The sequence below is a fragment of the Dunckerocampus dactyliophorus genome, chromosome 6 (genome assembly GCF_027744805.1).
Source record: "Dunckerocampus dactyliophorus isolate RoL2022-P2 chromosome 6, RoL_Ddac_1.1, whole genome shotgun sequence".
Classification (NCBI taxonomy): domain Eukaryota; kingdom Metazoa; phylum Chordata; class Actinopteri; order Syngnathiformes; family Syngnathidae; genus Dunckerocampus; species Dunckerocampus dactyliophorus.
The window spans coordinates 5876492-5896075 of record NC_072824.1 but is presented as its reverse complement, the minus strand read 5'-3'; the positions used below and the strand labels follow the sequence as shown (position 1 = coordinate 5896075).

The 19584-nt window shown below is 40.7% G+C and overlaps 1 protein-coding gene across 18 annotated transcripts in view; it reads left to right on the top strand.

Moving 5' to 3' along the window:
• The first annotated feature begins 1972 nt into the window (after positions 1–1972).
• Positions 1973–19584, top strand: part of cacna1ab (calcium channel, voltage-dependent, P/Q type, alpha 1A subunit, b) — a 144367-nt gene continuing 126755 nt past the window's right edge. For all 18 annotated transcript variants that reach the window (XM_054778959.1, XM_054778958.1, XM_054778951.1 and 15 more), the window contains exon 1: positions 1973–2322. In XM_054778959.1, the coding sequence (XP_054634934.1) occupies positions 1988–2322 (335 nt within the window). In that variant the 5' untranslated portion in view covers positions 1973–1987. The remainder of the gene's footprint in view (positions 2323–19584) is intronic.

Below are 19584 nucleotides of genomic sequence, written 5' to 3'. Positions count from 1 at the left end.
AGATGGCAGTAGCTGTAGTAGTAGTAGTAGCATCTCATGCACTACAAATGATTAATAATGTAAAAACAATAACTTGCTATATACAATGAGTAAGACGTGACAAGATTTCTCGTTCAGAAAAGATTTGTCTCGTGGGCACTAGGACTGAGACGATAATAAATCAATTAGTCACACAATAAATGAAAATGACCTAGATCATTTTTCTGACCTCAATGTGTTGCCATGTGCATGCATGTCTGTTTCCCTCATCTCTCGCCTCCAAACGGGCAGGAAGAGAGTTCACTCTGTGCATCGGTTTCAGAAGCTTTGGTGCGTTTGTTCCACAGAACAACGGCATGAACGGAATGAGCCCTTTTGTCAGTCATACAGTCTCTTTTTCTCGCTGGGTGGAGGCATGGTCCCTAGCATTCACACAGAGTGCAGAAGTGTGTAGCCTCTTGAGGAGCAATGCAAGCTAACGTGGTGCAAATTCAATTACTAGATTGCAATGTATTATCAAATATTTAGTATATTTTGCCATTTTGCTTTTTTAAAAGTAATGTTAAAATCTCCAATCTCCCAATCTCCTGCATGGTCTCATGAACTGAGTGTCTGGTGACACCCCTACAGTATTAATGACTTTTCACATTTAGAAAATGCTGTAATTTCAACATGTATGGTATGTGATTGTAGTAATGTTAAAAGGAAGCCACCTAGCATGGTGACATAAGATTGCAGGGAACACATGACACAGGATGTCTCCTGAAGGCCGAGGTTTCTCTGCATAAGTCAGGTTCTCCGACGACCGCAGACCCTCAGTCAGGACACATGTGTCGCTCAAGTCTTGCGCCATCTTTATGCTGATGTTAGCCATCATAGCTGCTTATAGAAGGGTGGCTGCTTAGCTAGCGAATTAGCATTATCTTACAGTAGGGATGGATCATGTGGCCTAAAATCCATATTGCGATATATATTGCAGCCTCTTGTGATAACGTTATAGATGAGGATGTGTTAATTGGTATATATAAATTACAATAGAACCATTTGCAGCTGCTGACGTATGCGGCAACGTATTTCCGGTTTTCGGACGCATTAGCTCACAGTGTACTTGCTCTGTGCAGTTGTTGTATTAGTCTCTCTCAAGCCTACTCTTTCCTGTTCATAGCTGGGTGCCCTCCACTGTAACGTGATTTCAGCTAGACTTGTGTTCAAGTGTACTAAGCACTTATTGTTCTGTTGCTCCGCTACTTTACATTTAGCGGTCATCATGGCTTCTCTGCCTCCTCCTGCTCTCTCTTGCTCCGTGTGTCGCATAGCTTAGCTGCCTGTGATAACGCTACTTGTAAGAAATGTAGTTTATTTTCCACGATGGATCACTAGCTCTGCACCGTGGAAGGACATACTTTAGCCTCTCAAGTTTGCGAGGCACGGGTGAGGTTGTGTCATCAACATGCGTTATCGCGATAGGACAATCAAATTAAAATCTCAAAAATGTATATTGTTTCTATCGTATATTGCGTACATTGAGCCACAGCTGAATTTGCCAGAAGAATGCTCTTGACACTAGCTAGCTTGTGTTAAAGTGCCCTCTCCATCGTAGCATGGTGCCCTCAGGGGGGTGTTCTGGTTGCCATCATCTTCATCATGTGTCCACCCTCGGCTCTACTCTTCATGAACTGAGTCCTGGCTGCTGTGACCTTGCTCGGTTTCTCACAAACACAAGCGGACCCTCAGGCATGCCCGCATGCACACACTCCATCACCCACCCCTAAAGTCCTTACCGTGCACAATGTCTCATCAGCGCTCCTGCTGCGTTTGAGTGGGAATCTGTCCTTGTCCATTTGTTTTTTATTTCACAGCATCAGGGAGGGGAAAGGCTAAGCTGCCTGGTCAGCAGCCGGACAGCAGGGACCAAACACGCGCAGAGAGGAGACGTTATTTGTTGTACGGAAAAGGAAATGCTACTTCCACAACATTTTCACTGTGGTACTTTTCTATCTCCAGCTCCATGCTGTCCCCCCACTATCAAGACCGAGGCGACCCGGCAGCATGGCCCCGCAGGCCCCTACGCTGCCCCCCTCCCCCGATCAGCGGCAGCAGTGTGGGACCCAACCCCACCTACTACCACACGGTCTACAACGTGAGGGTGGACCGCTACAGGGAGGCGCCTTTCATCGGGACTCGCTCCGGCCGAGGCTCCGTGTCCCTGAGCGGCGTGAAGAAAGACACCTCAGTCCCGCCTGTCCGCAGAAGGGGAGGGCTGGTGGACCACCGCGATGTCATCCTGGCCCACCAGGCGCACAAGAGGGACAACACGCCGCAGGCCAGGAGAAAGCAATGGGAGTGAGTACTCCTGTTATTACAATCATTCTCAAATGTCAATACCGCCGGTGTCTTGTAAGTGGCAACAATGTTCAACGTCACTTTCTCAATAATAATGTACACTGATCCCTCGTTTATCGTGGTTAATTGGTTCCAGACTTGACCGTGATAAGTGAATTTCTAGCAGGACTCCTTCTTTATAAATGGAACCTTTTCGTAGTTACGGCAGAGAAAACCTGTTTACGATCTTCTAAATATGTTTGTTTTTAACATTATTAGAGCCCTGTAGACATGAAATAACAACCCTATAGTCACCTTTTCGCTCCTTTTACCCAATATAGCAGATATAATCAGATAACAGTGACCTGTGTTATTATTATGACGATGATTATTATTACTATATCATTATCGTGCCTGTTAAAGGTATTTTAAACCTGGAACAAAAGCCAGTTGTTCAAGTCTGGCGCACAATTACTGACACCTAGTGACCGATGTAGAATACTACATTCACAAGTTGTGGTCTTAATGGTTTATACCGTATTTGTATTTTAGTGCTTTTAGCTGTTTTTATGCTTGACAATTGTTTTCATTTAGGTACAAAAAATATGTACAAAAAATACGTACAACGTATGTTCGATGTAGCGAGGGATAGTTGTAGTTTAAGAAATAAGATTTGCACCAAAATGTATGCAGTTGTTTTGTGCTGCAGTCGTCCCTCACTACATGTTAGTTTGAACAGCGCTCCCTAACGCAATTGGCATTTTGCAAAAAAAATAGTTAATTAATGAATGATGGAATGATGGTTGACTACGCCTATTATTATGCATACTTAAGCAAATTGTACAGTATGTATTCTTGGCCCAAATTAAGCATGTTTAAGCATAAAAATGGCTAAATGAACAAAAATACAAATGCAAAGATACGTAAGTCATTAAGACCCCCATTCAAAATGTTCTACATTGGTCACTCGGTGTCAGTAATTATTTGGTGAGACAATCACCAGACCTGACCACCGGAACAACATGCTTTTATTGCAGGTTTAAATGATCTCACAACAGGCACAATAATAATAACATAATAATAGTAATAATATTTACAATAACACGGGTTACTGTTGCGGCCATAGCCCACAACAAGCTAAAACTCAACTCGGAACCCTTGACGTCATTTCAAATTCTGCTGTCTTGAATGGCTTATTTTCTCTGTTTATATCTACTATATTGGGTAATCCGAATGTAAAGGTGACGATATGGGTGTTATTTCATGTGTAGAGGGCCCTAATATGTTAAAATATGTAAAACAAAAAAGATCGTAAACTACGTAACTGTGAAAATGTTCCATTTGTAAGACGGAATCCTACCATTTACGTGTCACGGTCAGGTCTGGCACCAATTAACCGCGATAAACGAGGGATTGCTGTAATTGGTTGGCATTTTTTAACTTTGTTGGATGGAGAAGGCTTAAAAAAACAGGTAATTATAAATAAGTGAGTGGAGCTTTATGTTGAATTGATGTCCTGTCTTGTCCATCTAGCACAAGTAAAGTGTTTAATCATAAACTAGGGCTGTCAAATGATTACAAATTTAAATCAAATCAATCACATTTTAAAAATTAATTATGATTAATCGCCATTTGCAACTCTGTGTGAAATATGCCCATTTTTACTGTATTTTATGAACAAAACAATAAATGAACAAAAAGATAAAGGGCAGGGCACTACTGTATTTCATATATAGTTGTGTGTACTAACAGCTCCAAATGAACAAAACAATTTCACTCAAGCTAAAAGATACCACACATCTGAAAATCTATTGGCCTAATTTAAGTCTCTTTAATAGTAGCACAACATTTGATACTCATTTTAACCATGCTATTACGAGCCATCAAGAGTTGAATTCAAAGACACCCATGTAATTTAAGCTGAATTCACATGTTTTGAGTGTAGATGTCTTTTCTTTCTGTTTATTTAGACTACACGTACACGCATAATAGAAAGACATTTGTGTGATTTTCGGAGTGTTCATGAATGCATCTCACGGTCGTCCAGTGACAATGAGGAAGTATCGTTCCGAGGAGGACTAGAGTGTTTGATTGTGGGAGATACAAATATGGTGTTGAAACTGCACTGCTGGTGATGCGTTCAGGTCGGAATAAAGTCATAAAAGAGCGTCAGACTGTGCGACTGTGTGGGGACACTACGCTGTGCTCCCATCTGCTGTCATAACAGAGGTGTGGCTTGACATGATGCGCATGCGTCAATTACGCTAAAAATATTTACGTAATTAATGAAATAAATTAGTTATTTTTGATAGCTATAGTTTTTTTAATTACCATTTTATAATTAGGGTATTTTAATTAAAATTGTATTGGTAATATTTTTCTATTATACTAGATATAATATTATTATTATAATTCCATTGCTATTTTCAGGGTAATGTGCATTTCTACACTAGGATCCATTTAGCCCATCTAACTACGTTCCAAATATGAGACGTTCCAAATATGAGTCCTTGCCCAAGAAACATATTAAAATATCCACTTAGCTGTCACCATAGCGTCCAATGTTCCACCATTTCCCTTTTTAATGTTTAACAAACTGTTTACAGGTGAAAATAAGGTGCTGTTACCAGCTAGCATGCTAATTAGCCTCGCTTCAGGATGTGTCGTGAAACCTGCTGACCCACTCCAGTCCAGACCAGATGTGTCGCCAAGGACTTAGGGGAGACACAACAGCTTAAACCCCCACTGAAGAGTGCATCCGTACCGATGACTTTTCCTTTTTATCGGCCCCTCTCATTTCTCACCAAGCAGTGCAACCTTGCCGCTCTCCATTGCCTCCTCCTGTCCCGCCGCCTTTGACAGTGGCTCTCAACCGTGGCAGTGTTGCCCACTGGGCGACTTTGTCGCGAAATCTGGTGACATCCCAAACCCTCTTGGCAACATATTTTCTCAAAAGCAACAAATCTAGTGACTTTTTCTGGCGTCGTGGTGAGTTTTCTGGTATTTGGGGACTTAAAAGTGAAAGCACCTTCTTTTCTCATTGACCTCTCGTGCTGCTGAGAGGTCCACCCCGCCCTAAGCCAGTCACAAGCGGTCAGTGCCCAGTCTGTTTCCGTGGCACACTGAGAGCATGGTGAAGCTCTACGCATTCCTTGAATCACGCATGTGCCGAGGCGCAATGCCGTCGTTGTGGATCTCACCCTGTTTTAAAATGTAAATGTTTCTTAATCTTCATTAAATGACGACTCATTACACTCAAGCCTCATTCTGACTCATTTACCTGTCAATGTGTCAGAACGTGTGATGGAAGAACGTTGTGTGATAAATGAAGCAAGTAGTCCTAAATAATAATAGTAATAATAATAATAAAAGGTGGAGTCCGGATGTAATTACTACACTATCTAGACTTTGAAAGGCGCTGGCTGAGAGAAAATCTAAAAATTATTTTATTTTGATGAAGTGATGGCCAATTTTAAATTAAGAAACCAAGAATCATGTGTATTTGTAGTTCTAAACGTAATTAAGGCGTTTTTACTCACTTTTTTGTCTCTCCTATCAGGTTATGTTACATTTTTTTTCCTACAACATCTGTTACAACAGCGTATGCAAATGATATGCAAATTAGCAGATGCCGTCATCTCGCGACTTCCAGCCAGTAGCTACTTTTCTTACTGAGTTGGCAACAGTGATCTGTGCTGAGTTCATTGTTGGCTTGGCAACCAGAAGAAAACGCACATAAGTCACATGTCAACAAAAGGAGGCGGGTCCTATCTATCTAACTAGGTAGCTATCCGTCTATCTGGCCGTCAATCTCTCTGTCTGTTTGAATTGATGCAGTTGTTCATATGACCGCCAGATGTCAGCAGACACACAGAAAGATCCTTGTGAATCAATGCCCTCCTAAAATGTCATACGAAAGTGCAGTTCTATATATTGCTTTAGCTGTAACAGTAACATATAATAACAGTCTCGACTGTATTAGTGAGCTTTTCTTTATTTATTTGCTGGCCTATTCTTCATCGCAAGACGCGCAGTGCCATTTTAGTTTGCTGACTGTGTGTTGTGTTGCGGCAGTCATCCTAACAATTAGCTAATAGTCTTATGCTGCACCGACAACGTGCTTGGCGTTGGTCTGGTCAGATTTTGGAAATTCGTCTGGCCTCAAATGAAACAGCCATACAATCAATTAGTTAATTTCTCCGCCGCAATGTTCATTCCTCTCTCCATAAATCCTTGCCAGCTTGACTCTCCCAGTCTCTTTGAAGGCAGCACGGCGCTAAAACAATGACGGCTGATAATAAACGACGGGGGTGTTTTATTTTGAAGGTGATGAATGAGTGTACTCCTTGCTGATTGGGACTTTTAAACAACAGTGAGAGACTTGCTGTCCCAACAAAAGACGTCTTCTTCACTGAGCTGTCACTCAGGGTCACCCCTCGTTGTGATTGGCTGATAGCCAGCCCCTCCCACTTAGCCATGAGGGGGTCTCAAGCTGTGCTTTTTTATCAATGGAGCCTATTTATAGAACACACACACTCACACACAGGTTCACAGTGTACCTCTTTGACAATCCCCACTTGAACAAAAGTATTGGGATGGCGACAGGAAGTGGAAAGTGAAGAAAATGTGGCATCTTTGCAGCTCCCGCTCGTCTGGGAAGACTTTTTTTGTCCATTTTTGAGGTCAGAGGTCACTGATTTTGGACCCTGTTCTCACTCTTCGACACCAAACCTCTCCAAGCATGCCTTTGTGGACCTTGCTTTGTGCACTGGGAAAAGAAAGGTCTTCCCCAAAGTGTTTCCACAAATGAGGTCCAGTCCAGCCACTGATCGACCAATTCTTCGATTACTTATTGATTATTTTTGTCCGTATTGTGTACAAAAGCGTAAGGCAGCGAGGGGGCGTGTATTAGTTGCAGTGACTTCAGTTGGAAGACATGCTACATTCACAGACAGTGCCATGATCGTGTTTATGAACGCTACATTTATTTGTGGAGGTCCAAAAGTATTCATGGCGGGCCTCCACAAACGAATGTATGGGAATCACTGCTAATACACTTTTTTCTAACTAGTTTTTTAACTCGTTTTATCTGATTGGCTGCTGACGGATCATGTGACAAACAACAGCCTTCCTTAAAAAGAACATACTATTTTCCAGGCACTTTCTGTCTGCTCTCCCCCCCACATGGAGTTGTCCAACAAGGTCAGAGAAAGGCTACAACAAATCCTTCCACTCGTCCTTGTCCTTATTTCCACCCATCCATCTCGCCTTTTTGTCATTCCGTTGTCGGAACTCCATAATCGCACCTCATTTCCTCTTCGTTCCTGCTGCCTCGTCAGCTCGTCATTTGTAGCGCCACACTTTGCTCCTACGACATTTGACTTTCAGACGCTCTTTACAAATCATGATTGATTACGACGGGGTTCTTTCTGATTCAAAACCGGATCTTGCAAAGGCCCAGAAGAGGACATGGGTAGTAGTTAAAGCAAAATGACTTCCGCCTGATAGAAAAGTCTACAGCACAACAAATGCATTGTGATTGTACCAGTCAGTCAGGTCTCATGGCATCATGTGCTAATTAGCTACTTCATTCAAAGCCGTGCTGACGTGACCCACTTTGCTTCCTCTTTGCTTCCCAATTTGACTTCCAAATGTCCGAGCCGTGTCAGAACTAAAAAGCTGCTGTGTCATTCAGGGCTCGTTTACCTTATCAGCCCGTTAAATTGTGCTATCAGTGCTAATAAACCTAATGGAGACCAATAAGCTGCACACACAGGCATTCATTTAAGGTGGTTGGGTTTCAGCTATAATGCAAACATAACTAAATGAATGAATGAATGAATACATCTAAAATAATCTGTTAAAAATCAGGATTTATTAAATCTTCATTATGTTCCCTACAGTTGAAGACAGGGGTGTCCGAAGCGCCGCTCGGTGACCACTCGCGATCCGCAGCTGTTTTTTTATTGGCATACGGCACATTCTAACAATATAATTTAACAAGAAATCTAAAAAAAAAAAAAACAACAACAGCAAAATTGAAAAATGAGCAGTAATTTTACAAGAATAAAGTCAAAATATTAAGAGAAAAAAGTTCTAATCTATCAAGAAAAAGTCGTAATTTTACGAGAATAATGTAATATCATAATATTATGAGGAAAACTAATTAACTCATTTTAGTAGCATAAAGTCGAAATATTAAAGAAAAAAGGTTGTTTTTTTGTAAAGTTGTAATATTATGAGAAACAAACAAAACAATTAATAAAATTGTAATTTTTGGAAAATTAGGGTGCGGAAAAAGTTATAATGTTATGAGAAAAAAGTCTAAATATTATGGGAATAAAATCATAATTGAAATTTAAACCATAAGGTTGAAATAGTATTAGCATAAATGTAATTTTACGAAAATAAAGACAAAATTTAACAACAAAAGTCATATAACAAGAAAAAGTCGCAACTTTACCAGAATAAACTTGTAATATGAGGAGAAATAATGTCATTTTAGTAGCATGGAGGTGAAATATTAAAGAAACCTATGCTTTTTTTTTTTTAAAGTTCTTATATTATGAAGAACAAACAAAACAAAGTAAAGTTGTCATTGTATTTTGAAAACAAGAAAACAACAGCAAAATTGGAAACATTTTACAAGAATAAACTCAAAATATCGACAGGAAAAAAATTGTAATCTAACAAGAAAAAGTCATCATTTTACGAGAATGAAGTCGCAGTGAGGGAAGAATACACATTTCAGCACCACGAGGTTGAAATATTAAGGAAAAATTACATTGTTTTTCAAAAGTCGTAATGTTATGAGAAACAAACAAAATCAAGAAGGAAGCCTGGAGGTTGTGTTCCAACTATGGGGGGATCCCTCTCCTCAGCCGCCCTGAGAAAGTCTATTCCAGGGTGCTGGAGAGAACGGTACGACTGTTGGCTGAACCTCGACTACAGGTGATGGAATGTGTTTTTCATCCTGGTCGCGGAACACTGGACCAGCTCTACACCCTTGCGAGGGTCCTGGAGGGTACATGGGAGTTTGCCCAACCGGTCTACATGTGCTTTGTGGAAAAGGCATCCAACCGTGTACCTCGCGGTGTCCTGTGGGGGATGCTCCGGGAGTACGGGATTGGTGGCGTGGCCTCCGCCAAGGCTGCCCTTTGTCACCGATTCTTTTCAGGGATTTTCAATTCAATTTCAAGGCGCAGCCAAGGCGTAAAGGGGGTCCAGTTTGGGGGTCCTGAGGATCTTGTCTCTGCTATTTGCAAACAATTTGGTCCTGATGGCCTCATCAGGCTGTGACCTTCAGCTTTTCCTAAGTGTGAATCTTCTGGGATGAGAATCAGCACCTCCAAATCCGACGCAATGGTTCTCAGTCAGAAAAGGGTGGATTGAATCCTGCGGGTTGGGAGGGAGGTCTTGCCCTAAGTGGAGGAGTTCAAGTATCTCGGGGTCTTGTTCACGAGTGAGGGAAAGTTGGAGTGTGAGGTTGGCAGGTGGCCCGGCGCAGCGTCTGCAGTAATGTGGTCGCTGTATCATCATGGTGAAGAGAGAGCTGAGCCGGAAAGGCAAAGCTCTCAATTTACCGGTCGATCTATGTTTCCACCATCACCTATGGTCATGAGCTTTGGTTTGTGACCGAAAGAACAAAATTGAGGCCGGACTCACCCTAAGAGACAGGGTGAGTCCAGGCGCTCGGTCATCTGCGAGGGGCTCAAAGTAGAGACCATGCACCTTCACATCGAGAGGAGCCAGTTGAGGTGGCTCAGGCATCTAGTCCGGATGCCTCGCGGAGGCCTCCCTGGTGAGGTGTTCAGGGCATACCCAACCGGGAGGAGACCCCGAGGGAGACCAAGGACACGCTGGAGAGATTATGTCTCACAGCTGGCCTGGGAACGCCTTGGTGTCCTCCTGGTGGAACTGGAAGAGCTGGCTGGAGACTGGGAAGCTGTAGGCTTCTCTACTGAGGGGCTATCCACACGGAAACATTTTCAGGTTAAAAGCGGCAAAGTATTTTATCGTTTCAGCCTGTCATACACATGGAAACGGCGTTCTGGGTGCCCTGAAACGTTATTTTTTAAAAAAGGCTTCCAGCGTGGAAAAATCTGAAAACTCCTGCTTGTCGTTTCCATGTAGACAGTCGATCCGCTGTTTTACAGAAACGATGACATCATCACCCCGTCGCCGTCATGTGACCAGAAGTGAGCTTTGACAACAAGCCAACATAACATTGGAATATTTCGACGGACACGACTCACCCCAGAAAACATTCTCCGGAAATTTTGTTGTCTAATTCTCCAAAATGACTCATAGAAGAAATTCCACAAGACGACGGATTTATGCGCATTGCGTTCTTTGTTCTTCTATAGTTGGGTGTGTCACGTGGTTCCCTCTGATTATCTTTTTACAGCAACACATACTGTAGGTGTGCCGTGTGTATTACATTGTTTTCACCCAGTGACCCGTTCCCGTCTGGATGCAACCATTTACTAATCCGGCAGGCCAGACGCAAACTTTACGCAACCCAGACCGGGATAAGCGGAAGAAAATGGATGGATGGATGGGTTGGGGAAAAAGTTGTATTGTTGTAAACAACATCAAAATATTATGGGAATAAAGTCATAATATTATGAGAAGTAAACTTACAAGGATTATTTCAGAAGAAAGTTGAAATGTTTGGAAAATGACAAAAAAACAACAGCAAAAATGTGAAAAAAGACCAAAGAGTGAAGTTGATACTAATAATAAGCTTTTTCACTTATATCACAAAGGTGAGATGCAGTTTTTTCTTGAAAACAAAATATCAAAGTGGCCTTTGCATCTGCTGGAAAAAGTGTGAACAGCCCTGGTGTACAATCAGTGTGCGCGTGTACCAAATAAAATGTTGTTTTTAAGGGAAGTTCAGTTTTGTTAGATTTACTTTATCACTTATTAATAGTAAAACAAAGGGCTAAAGATAAAAGAGATAAAGACTAATATAGTTTTAATATAAATAAATAAATAAAGGTGAAAACTTGACACTACTACAGGATACGCGTTAAATAAAATTAATTTGAATTTTTCCCTAAATGGTACAGTACAGGAAGAGGTTTAATTTGAGCGTGTACATTTGTTTTATTATTTTAGTCCATACAATATTAGCCAGGGGTGTCCAAATGTTTTTCCAGCGAGGGCCACATAGTGAAAAATGAAAGGATGCAACTTTGCCACTTTAATATTTGTAAAGCCATGCTAACAAGTTACATATATTTCAAGAAAAAACTGCATCTCAGCTTTGTCATATAGGTGGAAAAGAAGAAAGAAAATATTCGTATCAACTTTGCGCTTTCCTTTTTTGTTTTTTGCAATTTCCAAATATTTTAACTTTCTTCATGTAAATTTTATTCTCGGAATTATGACTTTATTCCCATAATATATTATGCCTTTTTCCCCAAGCTAATTTTCCAAAAAATAGAACGTTGTCCTTTGTTTTTTTTGTTTCTCATATTCTAACTTTATTCTCGTAAAATTACAATTGTTTTTTGCATTTCTGCTGTTTTTTTTCTAACTATTTCAGTGTTCTTCTTGTCATTTTTTTCTTGTAATTATGACTTTACAGTATTTCCATAGACATTTTTACCTTATTCTTGTAAAATTACTGCTTATTTCTTCATTTGTGCTTTTGCTGTTTTTTTTTCTGTTTGTTGTCTTGTCAGATTATATTTTTAGAATGTGCCGCACAGAAAAAAAAAAAAAAAAAAAAGAAACAGCCGCCAGCTGCAAATGGCCCCCAGGCCGCACTTTGGACACCCTTGATATAAGCAAAAGTAAAAAAAAACAGACTATACTGCCCCCTATCTTGACTGACCAGCAATTAGACCAACTCTTCTAAAACTCTTTCAAAATCATATTTTTCACATTTTTTTTCTATGTGGTTTTGCTATTTGGTCTTTTTATGTCATGCAAAGATTACAGTTTTTCCAAATTTCCCTTTTTATTACATCTGCAAAGCGCAAGCGCAGCCCCGAGGTTATCTGTTTGTTTGTTTGTTTGTGTTCAAAATAACTTCAAAAGTCGTGAAGGGATTTGGTTGAAATTTTCAGGAAGTGTCGGAAATGGGGTATGGAAGAACTGATTACATTTTGGGGGTGAGCCGGACCACCGTCTGGATCCAGGCTTCTCTAACATTGCGAGATAGGACCATTTTTGCCATTTATTCATATAAGATCCGCAAAAATGGTCAGACAACTTGGAAAAAAAAAATACAGGACAAGTTTCCAACAGTTTGAACAAAATCTGAAAGACTGATCCAAAAATGTAGGATTATTATTTTGGTGTGAATCACAATATGGGGGCAACTATGGCGCTCGGCAGAGGTCCGCGAGTGCTTCTCTAGTTTGTCTTATTTTTCAGTGTTCACATGTAGACAGAAAAAATCTGCTTAATTGTTTTTTTGTATTTTTTTTTTTTTGTAATTGTAACTTTATTCCCATAATATTTTGACTTTACAACTTTACATTATAACTTTTTCTGCAACTCTACATTTCCAAAAATTACAACTGTTTTTGTTGTTTGATATAAAAGAAAAGATTTTTTCCAATATTTAAACTTCATGCTACTAAAATGATGTTATTTGTTCTCATAGTATTACGTTATTCTTGTAAAATTACAACCTTTTCTCATTAAATTACTAGATTAGATTAATATTTTGACTTCATTCTTGTAAAATGTTTCTTTTCTTGTGAAATGATATTTTTAGAATGTGCCATGTGGCAATAAAAAAAAAAAACTGCGGGCCGCAAATGGCCCCCAGACCACACTTTGGACACCCCTGATACATGCAAAATAAAAAAAAAACTCTACTGCCCCCTTGACGTGTGCCTTCACAGAATTAATAAACAACTAAAAATAATGAATACCTAAATACAAAAAAACAAATAAAGTAAATCATTGAATAAATAAATAAATTAATCTAACAAATACACTAATGCATAAAAAAAAGATAAAATACTAAATAAAACAGCTAATAAATAAATAAATGCAATTATATTACGTTTTAATGAATCAGTGTAAAATATATATATTTTAAAAAATATTAGTAAAATATTTTTGTTATTTAATTTAATTGAATAATACCTATATTTAATATTTTAATATAAAAATCCAAGTTTTCTCAAATTCAATGACTTGAGATAGTCCCTCCCCCCCCCCAGTTGAAACACATACACTCCTGATCAAAATCTTAAGACCAGTTGAAAAATTGCTAGAATTTGCATTTTGCACATTTGGATCTTAATGCGTTTCTAAGTAGAGCTACAATATGTAAAAATAAGAAGGGGGAGTGAGACAAAAAACATTTGGAACTTGTAATTTAAACAAACAAACAAAAAAAATGAAATACAGTCAAACCTGTCTATAGCGGCCGCTGAAGGGAAACGGCAAAAGTGGCCACTATAGACAGGTTGGCGGCCATTTTGAATTTGTGCGCGCACATATTAACATGTCTGTGATCAGAAGCTGTGCTAGTATTGTCTTTTGTTCTGTCAATCAAAGCGGAGAAGTATTTTTAAAAATTTATTTCCATCTTTGATTTTTTTTAAACATGATTTTAAAAGCAAGAAATACAAATTTTAGTGAACGAGCCTGAGGAATGGGATCTAACAGGATACGCGTGAAGCAGTCATGAATGGGTGTATACGTGAACAATAGAGTGCGGAGGACGTGCGAAGATCGTAGTAAACTAACAATACCATCGCTCATTTCTTATTGAATGGGCTTCTAATCTCTAATTTGTCAGCAATTACCGGTAAGTGAAATTTTAGATGTTTTATTCAGGTGTTTTGGCCATTTTAGAATCTATTCACGGTGGCATTGCAAAGTGGGAAGATTACCGTTTTGGCCGTCATTGAATCTTTCCAGGGCGGCATTGCAAAGTAAGAAGACGGCTTTTTAATGTCGAACAACTGACAGTTTGTGTGGATCTTGTGAATGATTGTGACTGAGCTAGGACTCAGTAATTAAAGTCTACACATGACAGCTTCATTGCTTAAAAAAACGAAACTTTTTCATGCATGAAGCTTCTGCTTGAGTCGGTATTTTGGCCGCTACATGCGGTCAGATATTGACCAAGGGATACAAAATGGGTGGCCGCTGGCCGCGTTAGACAGGTGACCGCTATACACAGGGTCCACAACACACAAATTTTCTGCGGGGGATTTTTCAGTGGCCGCTATAGGCATGTGGCCGTTATATACAGGTGGCCGCTAAGACAGGTTTGACTGTAGATTGTTTACCACCTGATCAAAAGTTTAAGACCACAGGCTATAAAAGCCAAAATGTGCTCAAAATGTTCATTTTCTGTCAGGCATTCACACTGTCATGCCCTCCTGATGGCTAAAGCTAAGAAGCTTTCTCTTTTTCAACATGGTGGGATTGTGGAGCTGCATAAGCAAGGCCTCTCGCAGCGTGCCATTGCTGCTGAGGTTGGGTGCAGTAAATCAGTCATTCTATATTTTTCTGAAAGATCCTGAGCATTATGGAACAAAAAAGTCAAGTGGTAGACCCCAAAATAAATACACCTGCCCTGAGCGGGAGGATCCGATTGGCTGTCCATCAAGACACAGGGCGGTCTTCCACCCACATTAAGGCCTTACTGGTGCCGACGGCAGCGCAATAACCATCAGATGGCATCTGCGGGAAAAGGGTTGAAAAAACAAAAAACAAATTCAAAGACCTCGTCTCCTTCAACGCCACAAAAGTGCCCGTTTAGACTTTGCCAGGGAGCATCAAACATGGGACATTGAAAGGTGGAAAAAAGTTTTATTCTCTGATGAGAAAAAATGTAACCTTGACGGTCCAGATGGCTTCCAACGTTACTGGCATGACAAGGAGATCCCACCTGAGATGTTTTCTACCCGGCACAGTGGAGGGGGTCCATCATGATCTGGGGTGCTTTTTCATTCAGTGGAACACCGGAGCTTCAGGTGGTGCAGGGTCGTCAAACGGATGCAGATGTTGCAGCGGGCATCCCTCATGACTGAGGGCCCTCGTCTGTGTGGTAACAGCTGGGTTTCTCAACAGGACAACGCTGCAGTTCACAATGCTCGCCTGACCAAGGACTTCTTCAGGGAGAATAACATCACTCTTTTGGACCATCCTGCATGTTCCCCTCATTTAAATCCCATAGAGAACATTTGGGGATGGATGGCAAGGGAAGTTTATAAAAATGGCCATCAGTTCCAGACAGTTGATGCCCTTGGTGAAGCCATCTTCACCATTGGAGCAATGTTCCCACTAGCCTCCTGGAAACACTCGCATCAAGCATGCCCAAACCCATTTATGAAGTGATGAACAAGAACGGTGGAGCTACTCATTACTGAGTCCTACTGAGAACATTTTTTCTTCTGGTTTGGAGAGTTTTTTGTTATTTTTTGAGCGATGGTCTTAAACCTTTGATCAGCTGATAAACAGCCTATTTCAGTTTAATTGTTGTTTTCAACTGCTTTTTGTCTCACTCCTTCTTGTTTTTACATATTTTAGCTCTACTCAAAGCCTCAATAAGATCCAAATGTGAAAAATGCAAATTCTAGCAATTTTTCAACTGGTCTTAGGATTTTGATCAGGTCTGCATGTCTTCCCCTGGAAAAAGCCTCTGATTGGCTTAGAAGGCCTTACGGTTTGGGGGTGATTGTCCCACCTCTTTCTTTGGCATGCACTTGACAGCCGGTCAATGTGTTTGGAAGAGGACGGAGAGTAGTTTTAAGTCCATTTTTGGTTGATACTTTCGACTTCCTCAGCTTTTCCGTCTCCCTCGTCCATCTCAGAGTGCTGATTCCTCGGCTCGAGTGCTTACGCCACACGGGCGGGCTGAGCTGAGCTCATTAGCTGAGGCCAGCACACTCCTACTCTCCCTCCTTCTTTCCCATCCACTCCCATCAACCAGCCAATCAATTAATACGGCGTGAGAAGTGGCCAAAAAAAAAAGCAATCCTCTAATTAGCTTGGACGCTACATCAGCTCGCTACTTCTGATCATGATGAGGTTCCATCACGTTGCGTAAATGTTCTCTTTCTCGTCCATCATGAGCAACCACAGTGGCTAGTCAGCATTATCTGTGTGTGTGCGTGTGTGTGTGTGTGTGTGTGTGTGTGTGTGTGTGTGTGTGTGTGTAAAACAAGCTGCTCCGGTGACCAAAACAAAGTGCTGTGTTGGGATTTTGACCGCCGCTATTGCCACAGGCCGCCAAGTCCCAACAAGACTCCATCTTTTCTCATCATTGTTTCTACACTAGATTGTTTGTCTGGTTGCCAGGTTACAAGCAGAATGTTATTTTTAGAGGCCTCCAGAGGCTGGTGTTACTCTTCTTATGTGCTCGTCTGCACGTTGTGAACGAACTGGTCACCTGTGTCTGTGGCTGGGAGAGCTTCCGGCTTCCCGGCATGCCTTGCGGCACTTGTTTTGTGAAAATACGTAATATGCCTCTCACAGTTATTAAAAGCATTTTAAATTGAGTTTTACACATTAAGAAATAATTACAGTTATACAGGCTACAGTAATGTACTTACTGTACTATGCTTTGTCCAAGCATCTTCCGCCTGGAAAATATTGAGTGTATTGGTGAGACAGCAGCCCCTGCTGGAGCCATAGCTCCAGCACTGTTTGTCCCCTGCAGATAGTGCCATCAAACCACTTTCTATTTAATTTGCAATAAAAAATAACAAATTATCCACAATTTAAAGCAGAGAAAAGTCTGTGAATACGCAGGGGGGTGATTGCCAAACTAAGACTAGTTGGGGATCAACTGTAGCAAAAAAGAGCAATGATGGCTAGTTTTGTTTGTGGAAACAAAGCCAATAGTAAAATATTATCCATTCATTTTCGATGCCTCTTAAGTCTCATTATGATCTCGAGGATATGCTGCAGCCTAGTAAAATATTAACTTTAATTACTTTATTTGTCTTTATGTGTGTGCAGAAAAGGTCAGAAATGAATCTTTAAATATTTCTAAAAAATACATTTAAAAAAGGTTTTTATTTATAAAATGAATAAACCAATAAAATGATAAGTTTAAAAAAAACAAGCATAATTCAATGAATTAATAAATAACATAATTAATACATAAATACATGAGTAAAACAACAAATAAACAAAAACAATGATTAAAGTGTAAATACAAATAAATAATATATAATATATAATAATTCAATATCATTAAAAATATTAAGAAACAAATGAATGAATGACCACATTAATAAAAGAAGTAATGCGTAAACACAAATGTGTTTTAGATTTCTATGAATTTATGGACATTTTAGTAAATCAATTTCCACTCAAACAATTCACATTTAATTTTTTTTATTTTTTTGTATATTTGCATCAACTGTAGTTTAATAGTGATAACAGTGTGTGTATTGTGTGTGTGTGTGTGTGTGTGTGTGTGTGCAGCTTTTAACCATGCTAGGTGAGATCAGAGTGCGGTGAGGGAGGGTGGGGTGGGGGGGTGCAATGGCAGGGCAGGGAGGTACCAGGCCATCCTGCGGGGGTTGCCTGTTCAAACGCTGACTGAATGACAATACCAGCTGCACCCATACTCACGTGCACACATGCTCATGCACGCAGCATCTTCATCCTCACATTCCTCATCAGCTGCAGTGCTGGCATCATGGGGGGGGAAAGAAAAGAAGGAGGAAACATCCTCACCTTCATGTCAAGCCATCCCCACCATCAATAAGTCATGTCGGCCATGCAACCACCGTGTGGTCTGCTCTGATTGTGCACATCACAGACCGCCCCCCTCCTCCCACACACACACACACACACACACACACACACAACCACCACACCCCAGCAGCATCACCACCTCCCACTCTTTCCTCCTTCCCGACACTCTCCCATGCTGCCGGTGGGAATGGGCTTGTGTCACGCCTGCAGCCTTTACGGGAATCACATGACGCAGCGGGACTAGCATCGCAATGCTCGGCAGTCGTCGAAAGCAGATGAAGAACGCGTTCTTGGATCACACCGGAAGCTTACGACTTGTAGACCAGCTTGTGCTCCGTTTGGACCATGTTTGCATTCATCCTTTCAGTTGTATTCAAATTAAAGTACATCACATTGTGGATGAAATTTCCCTACAAGTAATAATGGAAAAAATAATTATTGCGTAACAATCGAATACGTCGGGTTTGTTTGGCTTTAGAAATAGTTTTCCCTTGTCAGTAATGTAAATAATCTGTTCCGGGGTCACATTTGAACATTTTCAAGTGTATGCGTGTAAAAAGCGTCATTAACTAAAAGATGTGCAGACACGACCCTGCTTACGAGCACCCGAGTCAAATGTGCCGATGTTAAGTGTGAAGTGTTAAGTATACGCCCTTACAATTTTGAATGGCTCTTCACTTACTTCACGCAACTTCCTGTCTATATTCTTCTTCACCTGTTGACACTGCTCCTTCTCTTGAAGGAAGTGTCAGGCAACAAAGAGAAAAAGCAAAACAGTTCAGCCCTTGGTGCTCGGGTGCGTGATCACCTACCAAGGTATCTCCTACAGAAAAGACTGACCACGTCCACCAAGTACAAATACTGACAGATGGCGAGAGACAACTCAGCTGCCATGAAAGTGGCCATGTTTCAGCACTCCGGACAGCACCACGATGCCTTGGAAAGCCGTCCTCCACCTTTTTTTTCTTCCCCCTCTTTTATAATCGGGAATAAAGCGGCAAGTCCGAGTGGGAGCTCCACCTGTGTGGAGCGGCGACAGCTTGCTGGCAAACAGCTTGTTGTTGGGAGGCTTCAAACAGCAGTCAGATGCTGCAGCCAGACTGGCAGACGGCGTCGAGGTGGGATGAGGGGAGTTGAAAAAACAAACAACAACTTTCAAAGGAGTCCTCAAAATAACAGCACGTCCCCGAAAAAAAAAAACAACAGCAAAAATCTAGCCAAACTCACTCAACTTGCCTGCTGCTTGCAACTTTTCCCTGCTCTCACAAGTCAAGTGTATTATTTGACCTTGGTAGGTTAGGGACCTTTGTAGGTTATTTTTATTTGTTGCTATTCTTACCATCTTAGATTTCACCAAAAGCTTGTAAAAGAACGTTTGTGACATAACTCAAATTTTGCAAACCAAAATGCCATCGGCTGGGTTGAATACGCAGGTTATTTTTATTTCACCAAAAGTTTGTAAAAGATACTTTTAAACAACTTTTGTGACCTGTTACGTGACATAACTCAAATATTCCAAACCAAAATGCCTTTTGCGGCATTGAATTTGTATGTTACTTTTATTTTCTGCTATCTTTACCATCTTAG